Source organism: Panthera uncia, chromosome B1, assembly GCF_023721935.1.
Source record: "Panthera uncia isolate 11264 chromosome B1, Puncia_PCG_1.0, whole genome shotgun sequence".
In the NCBI taxonomy this organism is placed as follows: domain Eukaryota; kingdom Metazoa; phylum Chordata; class Mammalia; order Carnivora; family Felidae; genus Panthera; species Panthera uncia.
Window position 1 is genome coordinate 56,350,864 of NC_064811.1, and position 21,943 is coordinate 56,372,806.

General features: G+C 38.0%; 1 protein-coding gene across 1 annotated transcript in view; it reads left to right on the forward strand.

The window, feature by feature from the left end:
* Positions 1-21,943, forward strand: part of SLC4A4 (solute carrier family 4 member 4) — a 306,906-nt gene that overhangs the window by 181,177 nt on the left and 103,786 nt on the right. Inside the window, exons 8-9 of the mRNA XM_049630606.1 lie at positions 13,613-13,770; positions 20,238-20,325. Of these exons, the coding sequence (XP_049486563.1) occupies positions 13,613-13,770; positions 20,238-20,325 (246 nt within the window). The remainder of the gene's footprint in view (positions 1-13,612; positions 13,771-20,237; positions 20,326-21,943) is intronic.

Below are 21,943 nucleotides of genomic sequence, written 5' to 3' on the forward strand. Positions count from 1 at the left end.
TGCTCAGCACAGGGCCTGATGCAGGGCTGGATCTCACAACCACGAGATCATACCTGAGCTGAAATCAAGAGTCAGACGCTTAACCTACTGAGCCACCCAAGCACCCCAAGGAAAAATAACTTTTAAAAACATCACCTAACTCCTACAGATTCTTGATTTACTTTAAATACTTTTAAAGGTGCTTTTCTCTGCATTTTCTCTCTGACCCATTTTAGGTTATGTATTAAATTCTATAAATGTGCTCAATGAAAATTTTTACAGATTATCTGTACAGAGCCTAAACTATTGTAGGTGCTTGACATTAGTTTGCTATATAAGAGGTTTAGAGGTTTCAGGGAAATTATCTTTTAAACTTTCTAGGTAGCAAAATATATCTATCAGAAATATAAGAGTTTCACAGTGCAGTGAAATAGAGCATTAAAAGTTAGAATTCGTGTCTTGGCTTGACCATTTGGCTGTATTACATGAAGTTTCTTCAACTTCTTGAACTGTAGTTTCTTTCATCTGGAAAGTGGTTTAATAATATATTTCTCATAAGCTTGCTATACGAATTCAGTAAGGTAGGAAATGTAAAAGTGTTTTAAAAACTGTAAATAGCTATAAACATATTGACGGTATGATTTTTTAATGATGCAAGACATAAGAAAATGTGACTAGAGATTTTGACAAGTTGATTTTTAAACTAGGTCAGTACTTGAAATTTCATCCTATTTAGGAAATCAGAACTAATGGATTGTACTTAATGTTATATTTAGTTTAATAGCCGTTTGTAAATGTGCTGCTTTGCAGAATCATTTGCATTAATGGTGGTAAGATGTCTATATTTGGAAGGAAAAATTAGAAAATCAAATTTTCACCCTCAGGGGACTGTTTTCATTTTGTATTTTTTAAAAATGGAATAAACCAAAGGAGAAGAGTGTTCAAAAAGTAAAAGCATGTAGCCACAGAGCCTTTTGGCATCTTGTCTTTTTTACTGACTTTTTTTGCACTCTTTCATATTTTATACATTCTGGAAATCTCAGATCACATCATAAATGATCATTAGTAATAACATTATCAGTGATTACCTAAATTTTGGATTCTGTAGGTTATCAATCAATAGCATCTATCTATCTATCTATCTATCTATCATCTGTTTTTAGACCTCTTAGACATTGAGCCAATGGTTTTTAAATTTAGCCTTTGGAAATATTCTTGTAAGTCACAGCTTGAAGATAACCTAAAGGGCAATCAGAGCTTCCATTAAAAATGAAACAAAAATATTTGTAGTAATTATTCCAGTAATTCTGTCTTTTACATCAAAAAAGTCCCACAAATTAGCTTAAGGGATGAGCAAATGATATCTTCATGTAATGGAAAAGTTTTAAGATTATTTTTCTTATGTGGTCTTGAAATAAAAAACAATACCTGGTTAAGCTATGAAACAGTGATTCTTCTCTTTTTCCTCCTTCTGCCATTTCCTAATTGGGCAACCATATAATTTAAAATAAAGAAATGAGATTTAAGGATGGAGTGTTGGGGTGTGTTTAAGAGATGTTTGTCCAAAGCATAAGAGACTGTTAAAAACTGAGAACAAACTGAGGGTTGATGGGGGGTGGGAGGGAGGGTAGGGTGGGTGATGGGTATTGAGGAGGGCACCTTTTGGGATGAGCACTGGGTGTTGTATGGAAACCAATATGACAGTAAATTTCATATATTAAAAAAAATAAACATTAAAAATAAAAAAAATTTCAGAATTAAAAAAAAAATAAAAAAATAAAATTACTTTTATTTAAAAAAAAAAAAAAAAAGAGATGTTTGTCCAGGCTGTTCAGGAACACCCAACCCTGTCCTTAGCCCAACACTCTCTTGAGAAGATCATCAGGGGAAATGTGTACACAGAGAAACAAAGTCCAAGGAACCCTTTATTACTGGCTGAGGCTTTGGCTGCAAACCCCAAAGCACAACCCTGGTGAACTAGGCAGAGCCTTCTGCCTCATCTTGGTATTATAAAGATGATAGAAGCAAAACAAGCTCCTTGTACTTGGAACTCAAGAGCAGGCCTGCCTTTATACTGGGAACCCCTGACTACAAAGGAAGGCCAAAACAGAGCTTATAATGAGAATAACTATTTTCCCAGTACCTGGGGGGAAAGCTGGTATAGGCTAATTGATTTAGAATTTGACTATTTCAAATCAGCTCTCCTTTGTATGTGGGATGAGAGGTACTGCTGAAAAGTGGGAAGGAAGATGGGAGATAGGGAAAGTCTTCAGTTCACTGTAGGCACTCCACTGGTTTCTAGCCATTAGGTTCCAGGATTCCCAGAGTTTGAGACTCTAGGTCTGCTCTAAGTAACATATGTAGCTCTTGGTAGATCAAACCTGTTTTTAAAATTATCCCATTCGTTTTCACAGTGGTCTGCTTCTTAGTGCCTACACCGTTGGAGCCTAATTTTAACCTGAGGACCATATACTTGATTAGGTTATATTATATTGATGTTGAGCAGTGGAAATTAATGATTTATATACTATTGGAAGTTAAAGGCAGGAATATATCACCTCAGATATAACACATTCGGGTAATCTCCCTAGTATGCACAATAGGAAGAGAGAAGGCAGTAGGGAGGCTACTTTCCATGTTGGAGAAACCAAAAAGACTGGGGAAGGAGTGAGCCCCACCTTTTTTTTTTTTTTGATATCTTGCTAGGTATTTCATCTCTTCTCTCTTTCAATCTTTACATAAGCCTTTAAAGTATGACTTAGGTTGTGGAATATAGGTTTTTCACTGTGTTTGATTTCCTTTAAGGATTTTCTGTCAAGGGAGAACAATTTATAAGCCAGATTTACAATGAAATAACAGTTTATTAAGAAACTCATCATAGTATAATTATTTTATTAAAGTAAAATGTATGTGTGTGATTTATTTATGCAGACATATATAAATTATAAATCTACTTGATGATTTTTCACATTGTGAATACATATGTATAATTGTTATTCAGATTATGAAATAGAACATGACCAGCATAGTATATTTGTTTTCTATGTAATGATTTCTTTTCTTATTTTTCTAATTTTCTTCTTTATACCTCATTTCTCACTTCTTTCTCACAAAACTCACTTTATTTGAGTTTCATTTCATTTAGGTGAGGAGCAGGTCACCTTAATATTCAGTCTTTATTTATTCTGAGAGAGTTATTTAGGTCATCAAACTTTAGCGTTTCATCTTTTGTAATATTTGCATTTAAGACCATGAATTTTCCTCAATGCACATATTTAATGATGTTCTACAAATTTTTATATGTCATATTTTCATATTATGAGTAATATTGACTTTAGTAAGTCAATGATGTATGTTTTAATATCTAAGAAATCTACTTTGTTTTTAAACATGATTCTTGTGAAATTTTCCATCTTGTAACCAATATTGTAAAAATATTGTTAAGTTATTTCAAAGTCTGTGTCTGATCATTTTAATGTGTAGTTCTCCTTTGTTTCTAATTTCCATTTTTTTTTCTTGGGTCCCAGTCACTTGATCTTATCTACTAGTATTCCTAGTAATTCTGATTGAATGTCAGATATAATATATACGTGGTAGAGATAATTTGACACTCAGGATGATATTATCTTTCTTCAGAGTTCATTTATTTCGCTTTGGGCTGGGATTTAGGTGAGGAGCAGGTCATCTTACTATTCAGTCTGGAATTGAGCTGATTGGAAGCTGGATTTCAGTCTTTATGTGGATTAGTCTATTACTAGTTTGCCTTTGTGCCTTGGGTCTTGTCTTTTAGAGGTCTCAACTGGCATGCTTGTCCATTACTTTGAGACTGCTGAAGGCTCTGCTCAATTTCTGAAGCTCTGCAGCTAGTTAGGAATTATCAAATGCCTTTAGAAGAAAGTCAGAGCTGAATTTAACCTCATCTTTACACAGTGTCGCTTTTTCAGGGACGTGGGTTCCTCAAATTTTTAATGGCATAGTAACTCTCTGATGCCTTTAAGCAGATTACAAAAATTCATCAGTTTTTCTTGCTGGAAGAGTTGGTGTGATGCAAGCTAGTTTACCATAGCTGAAAGTGAAGTCTCTTAGAAACATTTTTTAGGTTGGACATTTTTAGTTCACTAAATACATAGCTCCAGGCCTACAACACCCACACAGACTCTAAATCCTGGGATTCATGATAGAGAAATGTAGTTGAGCCTATGAAACAGATTCTGAGTCTCCTTACCTAACCAGCCACATGGATGAAGATGAGTCTCTCTCTCTCACTCTCTTCTCTCTCTCTCTCTAATTTTTTTTTTTATCCATTCATTTGTCTTGCTATAGGAGAAAACCATCAGCTTGCTTCTTGTCTTCAAGGCACTGTAACCCCTTCCATTAGAAAAAAGTCCCAATGAATCTGTCAAACTCTAATCCATCAAATTGACCATTTTTTCCCAAGATGTAGAGAAAGGGAGTGGACAGAGGCACAATCATCTCACTCTGGTGAGTGAGAGAGCACTTTTTTCCTCTACCCTAATAGTTAATATTGTTTGTACATAGTAAATGAATACATTTAAACTCAAGTAGCATAAATAATTTACTGAGATGCTGTTTGGCCTTGGCTTTCCCTCCTACTTATGAGTTCCTTAAGTCTTAAAGGTCCCATATCTTAGGTACTTCTCAAAAGTCAACCTCAGTGAGATTAAAATATAGGGTGACCATATAATTTTTTTCTTAGCACAAGACACTTTTGAGTATGAAAGAAGGTAATATTAACAATCACAGTAGGACAGTGGGGGTAAACTGGGACTGTCATAAAGAAACGGATAGGTATAGTAATCCTAATAACTACTAACACAGATTTCTTTGCAGTGGAAGGACATGGTCCTATAGTGATCTAGAATGATTTTGAGCTTAGAAGATGAGTTTGTTTGGGAAGGAATCAGAGCTAGCAATTTTCAGAGAGAATGGAAGGGGGGGAAATCAGGAAAGAACACCAATAAGAAAGCCAGGAATAAGCTCTTTGCCCAGGAAAGCAGGTAGATGTTAGCATATGGACATGAGTCATTAAGCAGGGTGAATTGAGAATAAATACAAATTGGAAGATTAAAATTATTCTCATTGAGAGGAAAGGAAAATGTATGGAATGGGGTAGCAGTAGGTGTAAGCTTTGAAAAAATAATGAGAAAGTATCCTCAAGTTTCTACGATTTATAAAACATCACTTGTGGTAAGGACATTGAACAGCCCATAGGATCACTTCTAATAAATCAGATTCAAATGACAAACTATAAGTACTCCTGGTTAAAAATGGCACTTTATAACAGATGCACTTGTTTTCATGTGTGCCAATAATGGCAGACAAAAAGAGGTAGGGTTTAAAGACCTGCCTAATGACTGAGGAATAATATGGTAGCTTGGACCTACTTACCAGGTGATGCTATAGATCTGAAGGTGATAGTAAGGAGGCTAGGAGGACGTAATGTTAATCAAATGGTCATCCCAATCCATTGACGTTGGTTAGCAATTACTTAGTAATGCGTCCTATATACAAAACCTAAAAACTGCCTTCATAGAGGACAGCAGGAGAATCTAGGCTGAGTAGAGTACAGAAGATTGACTTTTCAGTTACCTATATATGATGCATAGTGCTTGTGTGAGTGACTTTTCCGTCATCTCACAGAGCTATCATTCCAAGTAACCTAGTTTCTTGGTACGCTAATACTGTGATCACTGAGCTGTTAGGACACTACTTAGAAAGTAAGGAAATTTTGGAAATTATAAGAATAGGGGCTCCTGGGTGGCTCAGTTAGTTGAGTGTCCTACTCTTGATTTCAGCTCAGGTGACAATCCCAGGATCTTGGGATCAAGCCCTGTGTTGGGCTCCATGCTGAGGATGGAGCCTGCTTGGGATTCATTCTCTCTGTCTCTCTCTCTGTCTCTCTGTCTCTCTGTCTCTGTGTCTCTCTCTCTCTCTCTCTCTCCCTCTCCTTACCTTCTACCCCTCCTCCCTTGAGCCCTCTCTCTCTTAAAAAAAATACAAGAATAAACATTTATGGCAGAAGGCAAGACATACACTTCTGAGTAATTATGGCAAGATCTCACTCTGGAAGAAAGAATATAAGCTAGTATAAAAGGAACCTGAAATGCACACATCTGGATTCGCAGAGTTGGTGGGGTTGCGTTTGTAGCTCCACATGGCAGCCATTTGAGATCTATTTCTTTGAAATTAAAGTTGGCTGAAGGAATTTGTATTCACCGTGTGTGTTCTTGTAGTTGACCCTGCATAGCATCCAGGCTGTGTATCCCTTGGAGAAGCAACTAGTGATCTATAGGAAAGGAATGTCAAACTTTATCTTTGGAATTCAATCCAGATGAGTTTATTGGGTGATTTTCAACTTGATTTAAAAGCCCGAGATTCTGTTCTTGTCTTAATGGTCTGTTATTGTGCTTTTATTTCCTGATTATTCTTCACCTTTTTGTTTAATGTTTACAGTTTTTTTCTTAGAGTAGGGTCTCTCTGTCCTCTGCAGTGCCCACTGCCAGGCCTTGAACGTTATAGGCATCCATAAAGTTTGAAGCGAATTACATGGAGTTGAGAATGGATTTAAATGGGAGGTGAAAAAATTTGTCCAAATTAGCGGTTTTAAATGTCTTCATATCATAACATACCTTATTTATCTCCTAGTGGGAGATAAAGCATTCCTGGGCATAGAGGCATATTCAAGGCTCTGAGAGTGTCTGTATTATAGAAACATTTAACCTTATTTAACTTGGTATTCTGCAAATTTACTTGACGAATACATTTTTGTGAAGGGTCTGGACTCTTCAGTAGACAGAAATCACCTCAAATTAATTTAAACTCAACATGGAATTTTCTAGCTTATGTAATGAGTAAGAATTCTTGATGAATTCACAGAATGGAGATGTTGCAGTAACTCAGGGCCTGGGATTTGGGGCTCAGAAATCTCTCTTTTTATCCATTTTTCTTTCCTGCTTTTGTCTGTTTCTTTTGGGTGCTAACCTCATTCTCTCCTAGTGTAGACAGTCCTATGACAGACACTTTCAACACAGGGGAATAACCTTAGGTGAAGGGGAAAATGTTGATTTTTGTACATTCAAATATTAATTTCCCAGAAGGGTGGTTCCTGGCTGAGTCATGCTTCCATCCTTTGGACCAATCACTGTTATCAGGGGAGTTCACTAAGATAGCCATACTAGGCCTTTTGTCAATTTGGATGGCCTAGGCAGTGGTTATCCAGAACATTTTTTTTTAAATCTTTAAAAAGTGTTTATTTATTTTTGAGAGAGAGAGCAAGAGAGAGACAGAGCATAAAGGGGAGGTGGGCAGAGAGAGAGGGAAACACAGAATCTGAACCAGGCTTCAGGCTCTGAGCTGTCAGCACAGAGCCCAAAGTGGGGCTAGAACTCACGAATGGTGAGATCATGACCTGAGCCAAAGTCAGACGCTCAACTGACTGAGTCACCCAGGCCCTCCAGTTTTTCAGAACTCTTAAGAGGGAGTTTGAAAAGCCTATTGGGAAAAGTAGAAATAATAACCACCATTTGTTCATTCAAATATCTCAGGCGGTGAGATATTTATTCAGCCTTTCTCCTCAACACTCTTCAAGGCATTAGAGATACAACACTGAAAAAAAAAAGGATGGATATTTCTACCTTAATGGAACTTACATTCTAGTGGGGAGGCAGATAATAAAGATGATAAATAAAACATAATATGTTTGTAATAAGTACAGAGAAAGAAAAAAATAAAGCAGGGAAGAGTAGTAAGAAGAATTTGTGAGGGGAAGGAGGTTGAAATGTTAATTAACGTGGCCCAGGAAAGAGTCATTGATGAAAAGGTGACTTTTAAATAAAGATCCAAAGGAAGTGAGGGAGAGAACCATGCAGACACTACATTCAGAAACAACAGCAGGTGTAAAGGCCCTGAGGTTAGAATGTGCTGGCATTTTGAGGGAGGACATGGAGTCTTGAGTGGTGGGCATGGAGAAGACTGGGAGAGAGCAGGAGGAAATAAGGTCAGCTTGTTGATAGGAACCAGATAATGCTGGGGTTGTGTCTTGTCCTGACAGCGTTGCCTTCCCTCTTAGTGAAATGGGCTTTGAGAAGAGGAATGACATGATCTGACTCCTGATTTGACTACTCTGGCTACTTTGGTGAATAGATTGGGTGCAACTTGCAGAAGCAGATAATCCAGCTAGGATGCCAATGCCATTATCCAGGAGAGAGATAATCGTAGCAGATGATCGTGGACAAGAGTAGTGGCGGTGAAGGCGGTGAGAAATGGTCAGATTCTGGATATACTTTGCATGTGGCTCCAATAGGATTTCCTGATAGATTGGGTATGGGGTGTTAAAGGAAAGTATCTAAGCATTTAAGTTGACTACAAGATTTTGGCTTGAGCAATGGAAGAATGGTTACCATTAGCCAGATGAGGAAGATTGTAGGAAGAACCAGTTTGAGGAGACTGTTGGGAGGCGGGTAGGGTGGGTGCAGTTTTTGGATAGGTGAAGTTAAAATACCTATTTCAAGTGGAGATGTTACAGGTCTGGAGTTCAGGGAAGAGGTCCTGGCTGAGGATACAAGTGTGTGAATCATCAACATATAGATGGTATTTAAAGGCATGAGATTTGATGAGCTGTACCCAGGGAGTATGGGTAGATAGGAAAGAGGCACTTGGGGGCTGAGTTCTGGGGTACCCCAGCCACCATCCATGTTTGTTTTATTTATTAAAAAATTTTTTTTGGGGGGGGCGTGCCTGGGTGCCTCAGTCGGTTAAGCGTCCAACTTCAGCTCAGGTCGTGATCTCACAGTCTGTGAGCTTGAGCCTCGCGTCCGGCTCTGTGCTGACAGCTCAGAGCTTGGAGCCTGCTTTGGATTCTGTGTCTCCCTCTCTCTCTGCCCCTCCCCCGCTCATGCTCTGTCTCTCTCTGTCTCAAAAATAAATAAAAACATTAAAAAAAATTTAAAAACATTTTTTTAATGTCTATTTTTGAGAGAGACAGAGACAGAGACAGAGTGTGAGCAGGGGAGGGGCAGAGAGAGAGGGAGACACAGAATCTGAAGCAGGCTGTAGGCTCCGAGTGGTCAGCACAGAGCCTGACATGGGCTTGAACTCACGTACTGCGAGATCATGAACTGAGCCGAAGTCGGACGCTTAACCGACTAAGCCACCCAGGCACCCCTGTTTATTTTAGATTAGCTGTTAGTTTCTCCGAGAACACTAGTGTTTCATAAACGAAGTTTGAGTGTGCTGATCTAAAGGAACATGGCTTTGCAACTACTTCTCTTTAGAGCATATAGAATATGGTATATTTCCTTTGGCCTTAAAAATATACTAATTTCCTAATATGGGCATGACAATCTTAGTAAATGTAACATAGTACTAGTAAGACATTTTTTATTTTATTTTTATTTTATTTTATTTTATTTTTAATTATTATCTTTTTTAATGTTTATTTACTTTGGAGAGAGAGACAGAGTGTGAGTGGGGGAGGGGCAGAGAGAAAGGGAGACAGAATCTGGAGCAGACTCCACACTCTGAGCAAGCTGTCAGTGCAAAGCCTGACGTGGGGCTTGAACTCATAGACTGCGAGATCATGACCTGAGCCAAAGTTGGATGCTTAACCAATTGAGTCACCTAGGTGCCCAGTAAGACATTTTTTAGAGATATATAATTAACTGTGGGATATTCTGCATGTGTTGTGAGTCAGGTAGTTGATTAGTGACAGATCCAGACATAGCAGGTTCTAGAGTAAGTCTGTAGAAGCTCTCTAACTTTCCTGGGCATTTGATGGGTTTTGGTCTGATTTTAGTACTACAGAGTTATTCTTTCCACTCATAATATTTATTACACTGAATTATATGCAAGGTAGGTGTCCAATGTAATGGCGGATAAACTGTTGTAATCCTCAAGAAACTTGGGGAAAAGATTTAAACTTTAACAAAAGTATGATTCAGAAATGAGTGTTTCAAGAATTCCCAAGAAAGTGGGCTGAGATGGTTTAGTGGCTCATGCTGAGCTCTGAAGAATGTTTAGAAAAGGTAGAAATGTGGAAAGGAAAGTTATTTTATAATGAGTGTGGGAGTCTAACTACATAAAATAGAATGGGATTATGATCAGATTACCTGCCTAACTAGATAGAACAACGAATCTGCTGATGAGAATGGGAAATAAAATCAGATTATTATAGATTTTTGTGTCCACTGTTGATAATGGGAACTCTCTGGGAAAAATCTGAGGAAGATTATTCGAGCAGCGATATTTTGTTATGCATTTGTGCCACTTAGCCATACCCTATACTCTACTCTGTGTTATAGAGAACAATTCATTACTGCAACTTTCTTAGGTGAGAATGACAGTTTTGGCAACTTGATGTTTTTAGACCCTTCCCATGGCTGCTCTTTTAATATTTATAGAATCTGAGAGATTTACAATAATAGCCAAAGTATGGAAAGACCCGAAATGTCCATCAATGGGTGAATGGATAAAGAAGATATGGTATATATATTTATGATGGGGTATTACTCGGCAATCAAAAAGAATGAAATCTTTCCATTTGCAACTACGTGGATGGGACTAGAGGGTGTTATGCTAAGTGAAATTAGTCAGAGAAAGACAAATATCATATGACGTCACTCATATGAGGACTTTAAGATATAAAACAGATGAACATAAGGGAAGGGAAACAAAAGTAATACAAAAACAGGGAGGGGGACAAAACATAAGAGATTCTTAAATACAGAGAAAAAACACAAAGTACTGGAGGGATTGGGGATGGGATGAGCTAAATGGGTAAGGGGCATTAAAGAATCTATTCCTAAAATCATTGTTACACTATATGCTAACTAACTTGGATGTAAATTTAAAAATAAATAAATAAAAATACCAAAAAAAAAATCTAAAAGATTTAAAAAATATATATATTAGCAGCGGTGCCTAGGTGGCTCAGTTGGTTAAGCAGCCCACTCTTGATCTTGGCTCAGGTCATGATTGCATAGTTCATGAGTTTGAGCCCTGCATCGGGCTCTGCACTGACAGTGTGGAGCTGGCTAGGGATTCTGTCTCTCTGCTCCTCCCCTGCTCACATTCTCTCTCTCTCAAAGTAAATAAATAAACATTAAAAAATATTAACATTTCTTGGAAGATTAATGGTATAAAGTTTGGAAAACTCCCTTACTACTTAGACGATATATAGTAATGTATTTAAGGCACATGAAGAAGTTTTGGCATTAAGTTGCAAGAAAAGGAATACAAATTATCCCAGTAAATTTCAGACTCTATTACATTAGCACACGTGGTTTTTAGAAAACGTTTCAAGAGCACCAGTCATGTTCTAACATCTAAAAATATATATATCTTGGGGTGCGTGGGTGGCTTAGTTGGTTTAGCATCTGACTTCAGCTCGGGTCATGATCTCACAGTCTGTGAGTTCGAGCCCCGCGTTGGGCTCTGTGCTGACAGCTCAGAGCCTGGAGCCTGCTTCAGATTCTGTGTCTCCCTCTCTCTCTGCCCCTCCCTCTGGCTTTGCTTTGTTTGTTTGTTTCCATAAAATTATTAGCTTTGATGTCCTTGCTTTTGCCTCATAGCTTTCTTCTTATATGAAGTGCCAAACTAAAAAAACAGTTTTATAAAAATACTAATGAGAGTGATGGAGTTGTAGGGATCACTTCTCATGTCACATATTTTACCCAATTAAGAACTTTGTAAATGGGGGTATCTGGCTGGCTCAGTCAGTAGACCATGTGACTATTGATCTCAGGGTCATGAGTTCAAGTCCCACATTGGGTCTAGAGCTTACTTGGAAAAAAAAAAGAACTCTTTAAATGGAAATTGTTACTATAACTTTTTTATGAATGGGGAAAATTGGAGGCATGCCTTCCACTTTAATCCATGGCAAAAAGTACTGAGTTCTTTTTATACTAGTAACTTTTGACCTAAGAGGAGGGATGTTTATGTTGATGATAAGTATATATCAGAAGTCTGTTGTCTTTCATACGGTCCTGCAAAATTCACATCTCATTCTTCCACGATTGTTGAAATGTTTTCCTTGACCTGTGGGAGGTATTTCCCACTCACTGAAGAGTGCTCCATCAGGCCTATTCTAAGTGGGAGTTGGGGAGGGCAGGGACAGGGACGAATAACACCTACAAGATAAGCCTCCCAAGAAAACTACTTTAAGCCTTTACCCCTTTCCTCAAATTCCCACATCCCTTTCTCCCTCTTCCTCATCATCTCACTTCTCGGTTCTCTTCTCCATAGTTCAGGATTCCCTGAGCTCTTTTTGCGGTTGTCCCCTTTGTCTCCTGCAGAAATAATCTATCTCATTAACATTCCAAAGTGTTAGCACACTTGCCATTTAAAAGAAATTCTGTTTTATGTTTTCCTTTACCTGTCTTCCTATTTCTTGCCTTTTCTTGGTAGCAACATTTCTCAAAATCTCTCTACTCCCTTGTCTCCACTTCTTCACTTCTCATTCTTCACTGGGCACCCACTCCCCACCATAGCTGCTCTTGTCAAGATCACCCAGCACCTTCTTCTTGACAAACTCATTGATCCATTCCTGGTTCTCATCTTATTTGAACTTTCAGCAGCCTTTGACTCAGCTGATAAACTTTCTTCATTGAGCCCTTTGTTCGCCTGATTGTTGATGAAGTCCTGGTTTTCCTCCAACCTCACTGGCTGCTCTTTGTCAGTGTCCTCTGCCTACGTCTCCTCCCATTTCTATGAAAGATAAAATGGCCCAGGGTTTAGATCTTATCCCTCTTCTTTATCTGTACTCCCATTCAAGGTTGTGTCATCCTGTCTCATGGTCTTAAACTCTTTTTACATGGTAGTATCTTCTAAATGTATGTCTTTCTACTCCCCTTTTCATTTGGATTTTTAGCAGGCGAATCCTACCTAAAGCATTCCAAACTCTTAATTGTGGCCTTCAAGGCCCTTACCACCTGGCTCTCCCCCTTACCTATGCAACTTCATTTGCTGCTGTTTTCTCTCCTTTGCTGCTTTAGCTCCTACCACATTCACCTTCTTACTAAACCTCTCTGCCAAGCTCTTTTCTGTCTCAGAGCCTTAGCACTTGCTGTTCTCTTTGCGTAGAATTTTCTTTAGGCAGATCCTGGCATGGCTTGTCGCCTCACTCCAATGTAAAATGTGCTTCTTCAGAGGCTTCCTCTGACCAAGTAGGACCTAAAATAGTACCCTCTTAGCTATTTTATTTTTCCTGCTTAGCATTTATCACTACTGTAAATCATATTTTGTTTCTCTCCTGCTGAAATGTGACCCATGACCCAAGGAAGGCATGTAATTCGTTGATCCATCCCTGCATCCCTAGAGTGTAGATCAATGCTGGCCTCATAGTAGACTCTGAACATATGTTTATTGAGTGAGTGCATAAATAAATGATTTTTTTTATATGTAAACATTGTTTTATATGTAAGCCATGTGATTATACCCTCAGTATTTTTGAATTCAAAGTCCAGAGTAATGTTTATTATAATAGAATGGTTAAACATAATAGAAAAATGGCTAGCTAGAGCCTGTTGTGTGGAATTTCCTTGAGTGATATATGGAGGGGCTCTTCTTGTTCCCTTTTCTGGAAATAAGTTGTGTTTTCTTGGCTCTTCCCATGCAGCTGAAGAATAAGTTCATGAAAAAACTTCCACGTGATGCAGAAGCCTCCAACGTGCTTGTTGGGGAGGTTGACTTCTTGGATACTCCTTTCATTGCCTTTGTTCGGCTCCAGCAGGCGGTCATGCTGGGTGCCCTGACTGAGGTCCCTGTGCCCACAAGGTAAGCTACTCCCTGACCTGCTGAGGTCCACAATGTGCTTATAGGGAAATCATGGCTAGATAATCAGTGGAATGAGGATACATCCAGAGCAGGCATATCGGAGAGATTTAGTCTGAAATGATGCCTTAGCTCATCTTTCATGCTATCAAATTACTTGGCACTTGTATAGTAGTAATAATAACAATTATAATAATAACCAACTGGGCCATGTGCTAGTTTATTCTTATGGATTAGTCATTTTAATTCTCATAGTATGTTTAAATTGTAAACTATGGGTATGTGTATTTTAAGATAAAGAAACTGAGTCTGAGAGTTTAAGTAACTTGTCCAGGGTCATACAGATGGTCAGTGATTCAGAGGTCAGAGTTGCTCTCATTTGCTCTATGTTTTATCAGAAAATTGACAATAGGTACATACATATATACATACATGTAAGTATATATGTGTATATATACACATGGATATATAAAAATCATTAAGCTACACACTTAAATTTGCACACTTTATTGTTATGTGTTATATACATTCTTATCCTAAAAGGAAGCATATTACAGTTAATTATGATCATGTACTCACTACACCACGCAACACCTCAGAAGTCATCCAGTTTATCTGCCTTGCTGCTGAGCTCGAGAGTTAGAAGGCTGATTTTCGGAGTGCAGTAGGTGAATAGAAGTTAATGCTTCACTTAAACTTGTGGTGAAGAAGAGTTTAAAGAGAAGCTTGTAATCTTTGACTTGACACCATAAAACTACCATATGAATAGGAACTTTGTGGGGGGTGCTTTTTGTGGGTACAGGGCAAGGACAGGTGACTTTTCTCTTTTTAGGTTTCCTCAGGTGTGCAGGAAGGGTTGTGAATCCTCAGTGATCTCAGATGGTCTTGGCATGATAAACTGACAGAGACAAGGGGCTCCAGGTTTGCTTTGAGCCATGTTAGGAGGAAAATCAGAACATTTCCTTATGGCCTCCCCATTCATAGATTACAGGCTAGTTTTTCTTTCATACGGGTATTTTCTCCCTATTTTTATATTTCTTAGACACTATAGATCGGAATAATACTGGTCATTAGTAGGCAGTCATTGGACAAATGGCAGAGAGAAGGAGAAGATTGTAGCTTATTCAGTTGATGGGATTATCATGATTTGTGTTTTCTGTAACTTAGTTGTTCACTTGAAAACATTCCAGCAGAGCCTTGCAGTTCTATCTGAGCAATCACCTGGCGAACAGCTAGCTGACTCAGATCAGGGCTGACGTCCAGCTCTTGTGCTCCTATGGTTTTGTTTATGTCTCTGTGGAATGATTTTACTGGGGCTTGAAAGAAAAAAAACATGCCAAGAAGTGTTAAATTGCTCTTGCATTTTCATTTTTCTTACTTTTCTTCTTTGGAGGCTACAAGTAAAAAATATTGTAGAGGGCTTTTTATTTAACAATAATACAAGTTCATTGAGTAGCAAATCGTGACTATTTGTGTATCCCTCTTATCATCTGCTCCTGTCTGGCATATTCTTTTCTTCTGTACAGGAGAGTGGTACTAGTCTAGAGGTGAAATACAGCATCATTTGAATTAACAAAGGGAGCCCGGCAATTCAAGGGAATGTAATTCAATAATGTCATAAAACTATTTCAGGGCAATAGTCTGAACAATATATCCAAGCATGTTAACATTTTTCCAGGAAATATTTTTATCCATTTGCTGTCCTCTGAACTGGTGCCTGCTATAATCAGTGTGTAGGGAGTCTCATTAGCCTTTTTGTGTATGAGTAATGTGGGGCCATTTACAATGGCTGCATCCTGTGAAATCCAATCAAGGAAATCCCACAAGGAATGTGGTAGTCGGTTGTGAAGAACTGCCCCGTACTCAGCCTTGTGCTTTAACGTGCTGCCTGTTGTACTGCAGGGAGACCCGAAATGTCTGTTGTGGTGTACATTTTGTAATGGTCATTTTCCCTTTAGAACGTTATGCTCTTATGTTTATTATTGCTTTATTGCTATTTATGATAAGTGGTATTAGTGCTATGCATCTTTTAGGAAGTGTGGGTCTCGCAGCTCTGTGACTGTAGTGCCCACAAGATTCAATACCCTCCTATCGGCTTAGCTTTCTGCTTTAGCTTTCTGCTTGCACCAGGGCTACAGCCAACTTAGTGGATGTTCTCTGCTTAGGAGTCCTTCTTGCCATCCATGTGAAAGCAAACGAACCATTCTTTTACTCTTTGTGACTTCGTAGGATGTGCTTATGATTTTCCTAGCATCTTGCATACACTTTGCTTGGTGTCATCTTGTATCTGTCCACACAGGCTGCTGCTCATTCCTATTTATGAGCTATGTAGGGGATAATAACTATTGTTATTCCCACTTGACAGTTGAGAGATGGAGGCAAAGGGAAGATTCACGATCAGTGCTAGAAATAGAACTGCAGATTTCTGACTCTGAAGCCGGGCTTTTAGGGAGAATCTAAGGAGCTATTTAGAATGGATTAGAACAAAATACTTTAGGGTTTTCCCATGAAGAGAAATCAAAACCCCTGATCAGTTTGTTCTTTTCTGATCTTGATTTTCACATTTAAGACAAGTAGTTATTCCATAAGTTCTAGTCCTCTGAAAATTTAGAATGTTTACCCTTTTCATATCACTGTAAGTTAGTATATATTTTATGTGATAAATGATGATTTGCCTTAAAGAGCAGTTTGTGCTTAATTATCAAAACGATAGAAAATCTTACTAGAGGGATTGGGACAATGGTCTAGCTAGTTCAATTCTGTCTTGCCCAGCACTCTAGTTGCTAGCTGCTATTTATCGTATGTAATGTGGTTGGTTGTGGTGGGTTTATGGTCTTCATGCATCTATTGTGGACGCTACAGTTCAGCCATAATTTCCAAAACTGCTAAATATGAATAATGGCTTATTTGATTCACTGCTGTTTTGAGAGCAGGGAGTAAAGGATTGGTACATGCTGAGTTTATTCTAGAAATAGCTGTGATATATCAGGAAGGACGGGGGGGAGGTGCACATCCTTTCTGCAAAGATTGAGTGGTTTAGGAAGGCTGGCTCTTCTTCTGATATTGTGCTCTGTTTCTGCCTATAATTATTTTGTGAATATGAGTACAGTCCATTGGTTCCGGACAGAGATCATCTGGTACTTATTTTTGTTATGGAGAATGCTAGAGGCATCCTCCCCAGGCATAATTAGGTATGTGAAAAAGCTCACAAGAGTAGAAGTGCCTCATGAAGATTCTTGAGACAGCTAGCACTAGTAAAGATTCTAACTATGACTTTATTTCTAGTTATGAGTGAATAAAAAGAACTCAGTAGCATAAATTAATTTCTTTTCCCCAGCTGTCAACATGGGCTGTGCCCTTCGAGCCACACAAATGTGGTGTTTACTCTAATTTGTTAATAAGGAAAAAAAGCTTCTGTTAAAAATAACATCTGTCCATTGACAAAAAACAGCTTGGGTCATGAAAGGAGTTTTCAGTACATTATAAAAGCTGAGTTTGGCAAGATGTACTTCTGTCATAAAAGTTGTAACAGCTTTTGCTTCTTCAAGGGGTTCAAGGGAAAGAACATGTTTCAGGCAGAGGGAACTTCAACTTGATGAGTTCTGCAATCCTAGTTTTCTCATCTCCTTTTCAGTAATGCAGTCCAAAATCAGGGGCTTCTTCAGGGTTTCCGTCCCTACAGATGAAATTCTTGACCTGAGGTGATGTTTCCTGCTACTTGTAGATGGCCAGATTTCTTCTCTGTATCATTTTGAGAGGTTGAATTTACTGAATGGTTCCTGACTGGAGTAATGGAAAAATTTAGCTGATATGTAACATTTTATTTCTATTGGTCACTTAAATGATTTTCCACTAAAGAACAAATCAATATATATGTGTTAATAAATATTTGTATATTGTATGTAATATATATGCATTTTTTAATAAAAAAATACATTACCACAGAAAGAGAAATCATACCTTTATATCTAAGTTAGTGAAACAATATAATTCTCATATATTGAGTTTATTGCTCTGATGCATGTTATAGTCACTATTGGGCTGCTACTTCCATTCATTATTCGGTGTTATTTAGCAGAGACTAGAGGAAATATTTACAGAAAATATATTCCCTCATCCCAGAGGGCGTAAGTTAGAGGCTCCATTACTTTCGGCTCTTGGGATGGTTACCCATCTCATCTGCCAAAGTTTATATTTGAGGACTACTAATAAATGAGAGTATTTGTCTCGCTTTCTAGCAAGATAGTGTTTTGTCTTTGTTGCCATATAGTCAGCCTGATAGTTCATGTGTCAGTTGGTAAGTGTGTATTTCCATAATGTGTGTTTGTAAATTATAATCATGATGGAGATGCTACGGCAAGGTAGGAAGAGGTGCAGAGTGGGTCCAGAAAGATCTTAGGTATTATGTCTTACTGAAAAACTAATAATTAGACACATTAAAATAACAAAAAATGGCAAGTAAGGAAACCATTATTTAAAAATGTGTGAATAAGTAAAAGGATCCAGCTATTCGATATTTTCTCTTTCCGCACTGCATTCTCCCCCTTTGCCCAAAACTATGTTCTTACTGTCTTGCCTGACAGCTGGCCATTGCTAGACTGGCTAATAGGACTGGGCAACGTGACCAGTATTGTAGGTGTTCCTAAATGGGATTTCTGTTTTGCTTAGGTGGTTAAATATTTTTTGCATATGTTGCACTCAAATCAGTGATCATTCCCTTTAGTATAGTACATTTTACTGTCATTAAGAAGCATTTTATAATACTGTATGTAGGGGTGTATAATTTAGGTCCAACTTCAAAGGAAGAGAAGTTCTAGTATCAACTGAACTTCAATATTAGAATAACTAAATCCAATTTTAATAATCACTTCCTTCATACTTGAACAGACTTTCATGCCTGCTGATTGCTTTTGCTTTTTCATCTACCGTGATAATACTTGAAAGCGAGTGTGCCGCCTCATGCCAGAACTGGTTTCTAAGCAAATAAGTATTGAATGGTTTTATAGCTATTTTGATATGAAGTCTGAGTGTTCAAACTTTCAGATACCTTCTTACATTCTTGATTTCTGTTTTTTTTTTTTTTCCTTTCCCCTTTGGACTGAATTTTATAATGAAAAAAAAAATTTATTCAAGGGTTTTTTGGAACAGACCCTAACACTTTGAAGAGTACTTGCTGTCGGCCCATTTTTGTTTAAAGTGAGGTATATAGATATATAAGTATAAAATAAAATTGTATTAAGCAAATCCCATCCCGTCCCTGGTCCCATAAATTTTTACCTAAGATTTCTTGTCCCCAGCTAAGTATCCACAACATCTTTCCCCAGGACGAGCCGTGAGAGTCATTGTGGGTTAGCTTTTCTCTGTTGAATTGTAACCCCATGTATAGGTTGGGCAGGTAATGTTAGGCACATTGTGTGTTGAAAATAACAGGAGGTGAGAAGGCCTATCTACTGTCTCTCATTTACTAGGCACGTCTTTGGCTCATCCACTGACCTCCTTGAGCCTCAGTATCCTCACCATTAAGCGGGAATAGGATACCTCTCCTTATTGCAAAAGGGTATGTGGCGTTTAAATGAGGTGATGAATATGAAATGTTTTGCAAACTTTAAAAAGCTGAGCACATGTGATGTGATTATTTTTATTGCCCTTATTGTCTCCATGTTAGGTAAGACACGATTATAAGCAAGGCGGAGATGTATCCAGTGTTGCCTTTTATATATTTTTTTCTTATTCACTTACTTACTGGGTTTCTTCCTCCCTAGTTGAGACATGAACCTAAGTGGGGATAAGCTCACTACTGCAAATTCCAGGACCTACTTACTGTGGAGCAGTGCGTGTACATTATCAAGAAAACAAGTTTGGGAAGGAAAATGAGGACACTCACAAAAGAATTTTAACTGTCCATGAAAGATGCTTTATTTCGAATTTCTCTCATAGTTTTCTTTCTTTACTTTGGCTGTCAGCATGTGGCTTACTTCTAAAGGACTTGGTTTTTGCTGACTTCCAGTCACTTCTGAGCAGAAATATTTCTTAAAAGTATGGAGAGGATCATTTGTCACTGTTCATATTGAGTAAGGAAAAGTCAGAGAAATCTGAAGGTGTACTAAGTCTTTCTAGTTATTGTGCTTAATGGGTTTTCTCCACAGAGTCTCAAAGTCAGTAGAAATGGAGATAGAAGAAAGTTTAGGAAAGAAAGATCGAATGACTCCTAAAGTGAAGTTTTCCTATTCAGTAAATAAACTTCTCAGGGTTTCCATGTTAAATTCTTCTTTGCCTCCAAAGAAACAACAATTTGTATTTCATGATAGTGTGAAAGAGTATCTTTCATATTACCATGAATATTACCTTTGTCTTAAAGATGAATTCTAGACCTCAGCTTTTTACAAATAGGATAAACGTGTCTCAGTGTTATGTACATTGACTTTGATGAAATGTGTTTTATAGCCTTTGCTTCTTTCCTCTTCCATTAGGTTCTTGTTCATTCTCTTAGGTCCTAAGGGGAAAGCCAAGTCCTACCATGAGATCGGCAGAGCCATTGCCACCCTGATGTCTGACGAGGTAGGGGATCTGGAACATGGTGATTTGTGAATGTCCCGCTTGTATAGTTTTCATACTATGAATTGGCTGTCACAATTTACTCAAGTCAGAGTATGTGGTCACCAGTCCTCTTTATGGCATAAGGTACAGTCATTCGTGGCAGATGCGCTGGTCTCGACACAGTTTTCAAAAAATAAATTTTGTGTTGGAATAAAACATAATTTCCTTTCTTTTTCTAAGCATTTGCAATTCTTAAAAGAGATATATGTTAAATATTCTTTAAAAAGTTCAAATCACTGTATTAACTTAAACTTTACCTCTTAAAATGCTTAATATATTCATCCTGGGAGTTCAAGTGTCCTTATACCATATTGTTTCAGAAATAATGGGTTCTATAAGTAATGCATAATAAAATGGATCATGCATTTTTTCCTTAGGTATCAGAAAGTACCTGTTTTTATGGTCTTCTTATCTTGTGGGAAGGAATTAACACTTACTAAAATGCATTAGCAACTGTTACTGCAGAGTTTCTAGTGCTTTGGAATTATAACCTTACTCTCATAACAGCTTGAATGTTGTTCACACATTTTAGATATGATGAAACCCTAAACTAGTCTCATAGTAGGAGAAGTACAATTAGGATATGGGATCACTGATTTTCCTTCTGTGTCTTTCTAGCTTACTATTTTCCCAAATGTTTCACTTTTGCTTTATTACTTAATTTGTTAGCTTCTCCATGTGTTAAGTGAAGAATAGGGCATTTAGTTATGGAAGCTTTATTTGGTGATTACTCAGATGGTTACTTAATGTGGGACTGAGAGCATTTTTGATGTATAGCTATGCTGGCTTTTCCCCCTTGAGGCAACTAAGCATCTCAGGGGGCTCTTTTATTTATTTTCATGTGTTTACATTTTCTTTAAAAAAGAATCCTTCCTCCTAAGATGCAGTAATTAGAACTGCTTTAGGCTCTAAATGACAGAAAAACCTGATTTATAGTGGCTTAAATTATTTGGGGCTTACTTGGAGGTAGGTAGTTGCTATAGTCAGTTTAACTTAACTGTTTCATGATCAATCAAGAGCCAAGGTTCTGGCTTTGTGGGCTTGAGAGGGCTGCTGCAGTCAGCTCCAGCCATCTCTTCTGTATTCAAGTTTGAGGAGGGGGAGGTTGAATACAGAAGGGGTGTGGAGCGGGGAGTGTTGGGAGACGGAGGGTGGGAATGTTAGCCGTATCAGTCTAACAGGTATTCTAAAGGTTTCTCAGACAGCTTTTTTCTTTCATCTCATTGGTCAAAACTGTCAATTCTTATCTGCAGGGGAGGCTGGAAAAGTGACCCTCTCTAGCGGCTAGAGCACCACAGATGAGATGCTGGCATTTGTAATGCCCTAATCTCAACCTCACACCCCCCCAGACCATTACATGTAATTTGTTTCATAGCTTTTAAAAATTCTTGTTGAGGAGAAGAGATTTACTAGCAATCTTTAAGAACAGGTAAGGATGTTGAACAGGAGCCGTCTTCTGTCCTGGAGACTAAAGAATTTGACTGATGAGGTATGAAAGGCTTATGCGTAAAGGACTTTCAGATGGTCACCTAGGTTAGAAGAATGGAATGATTGGCAAAGAGGATTATGTAAATTCTGG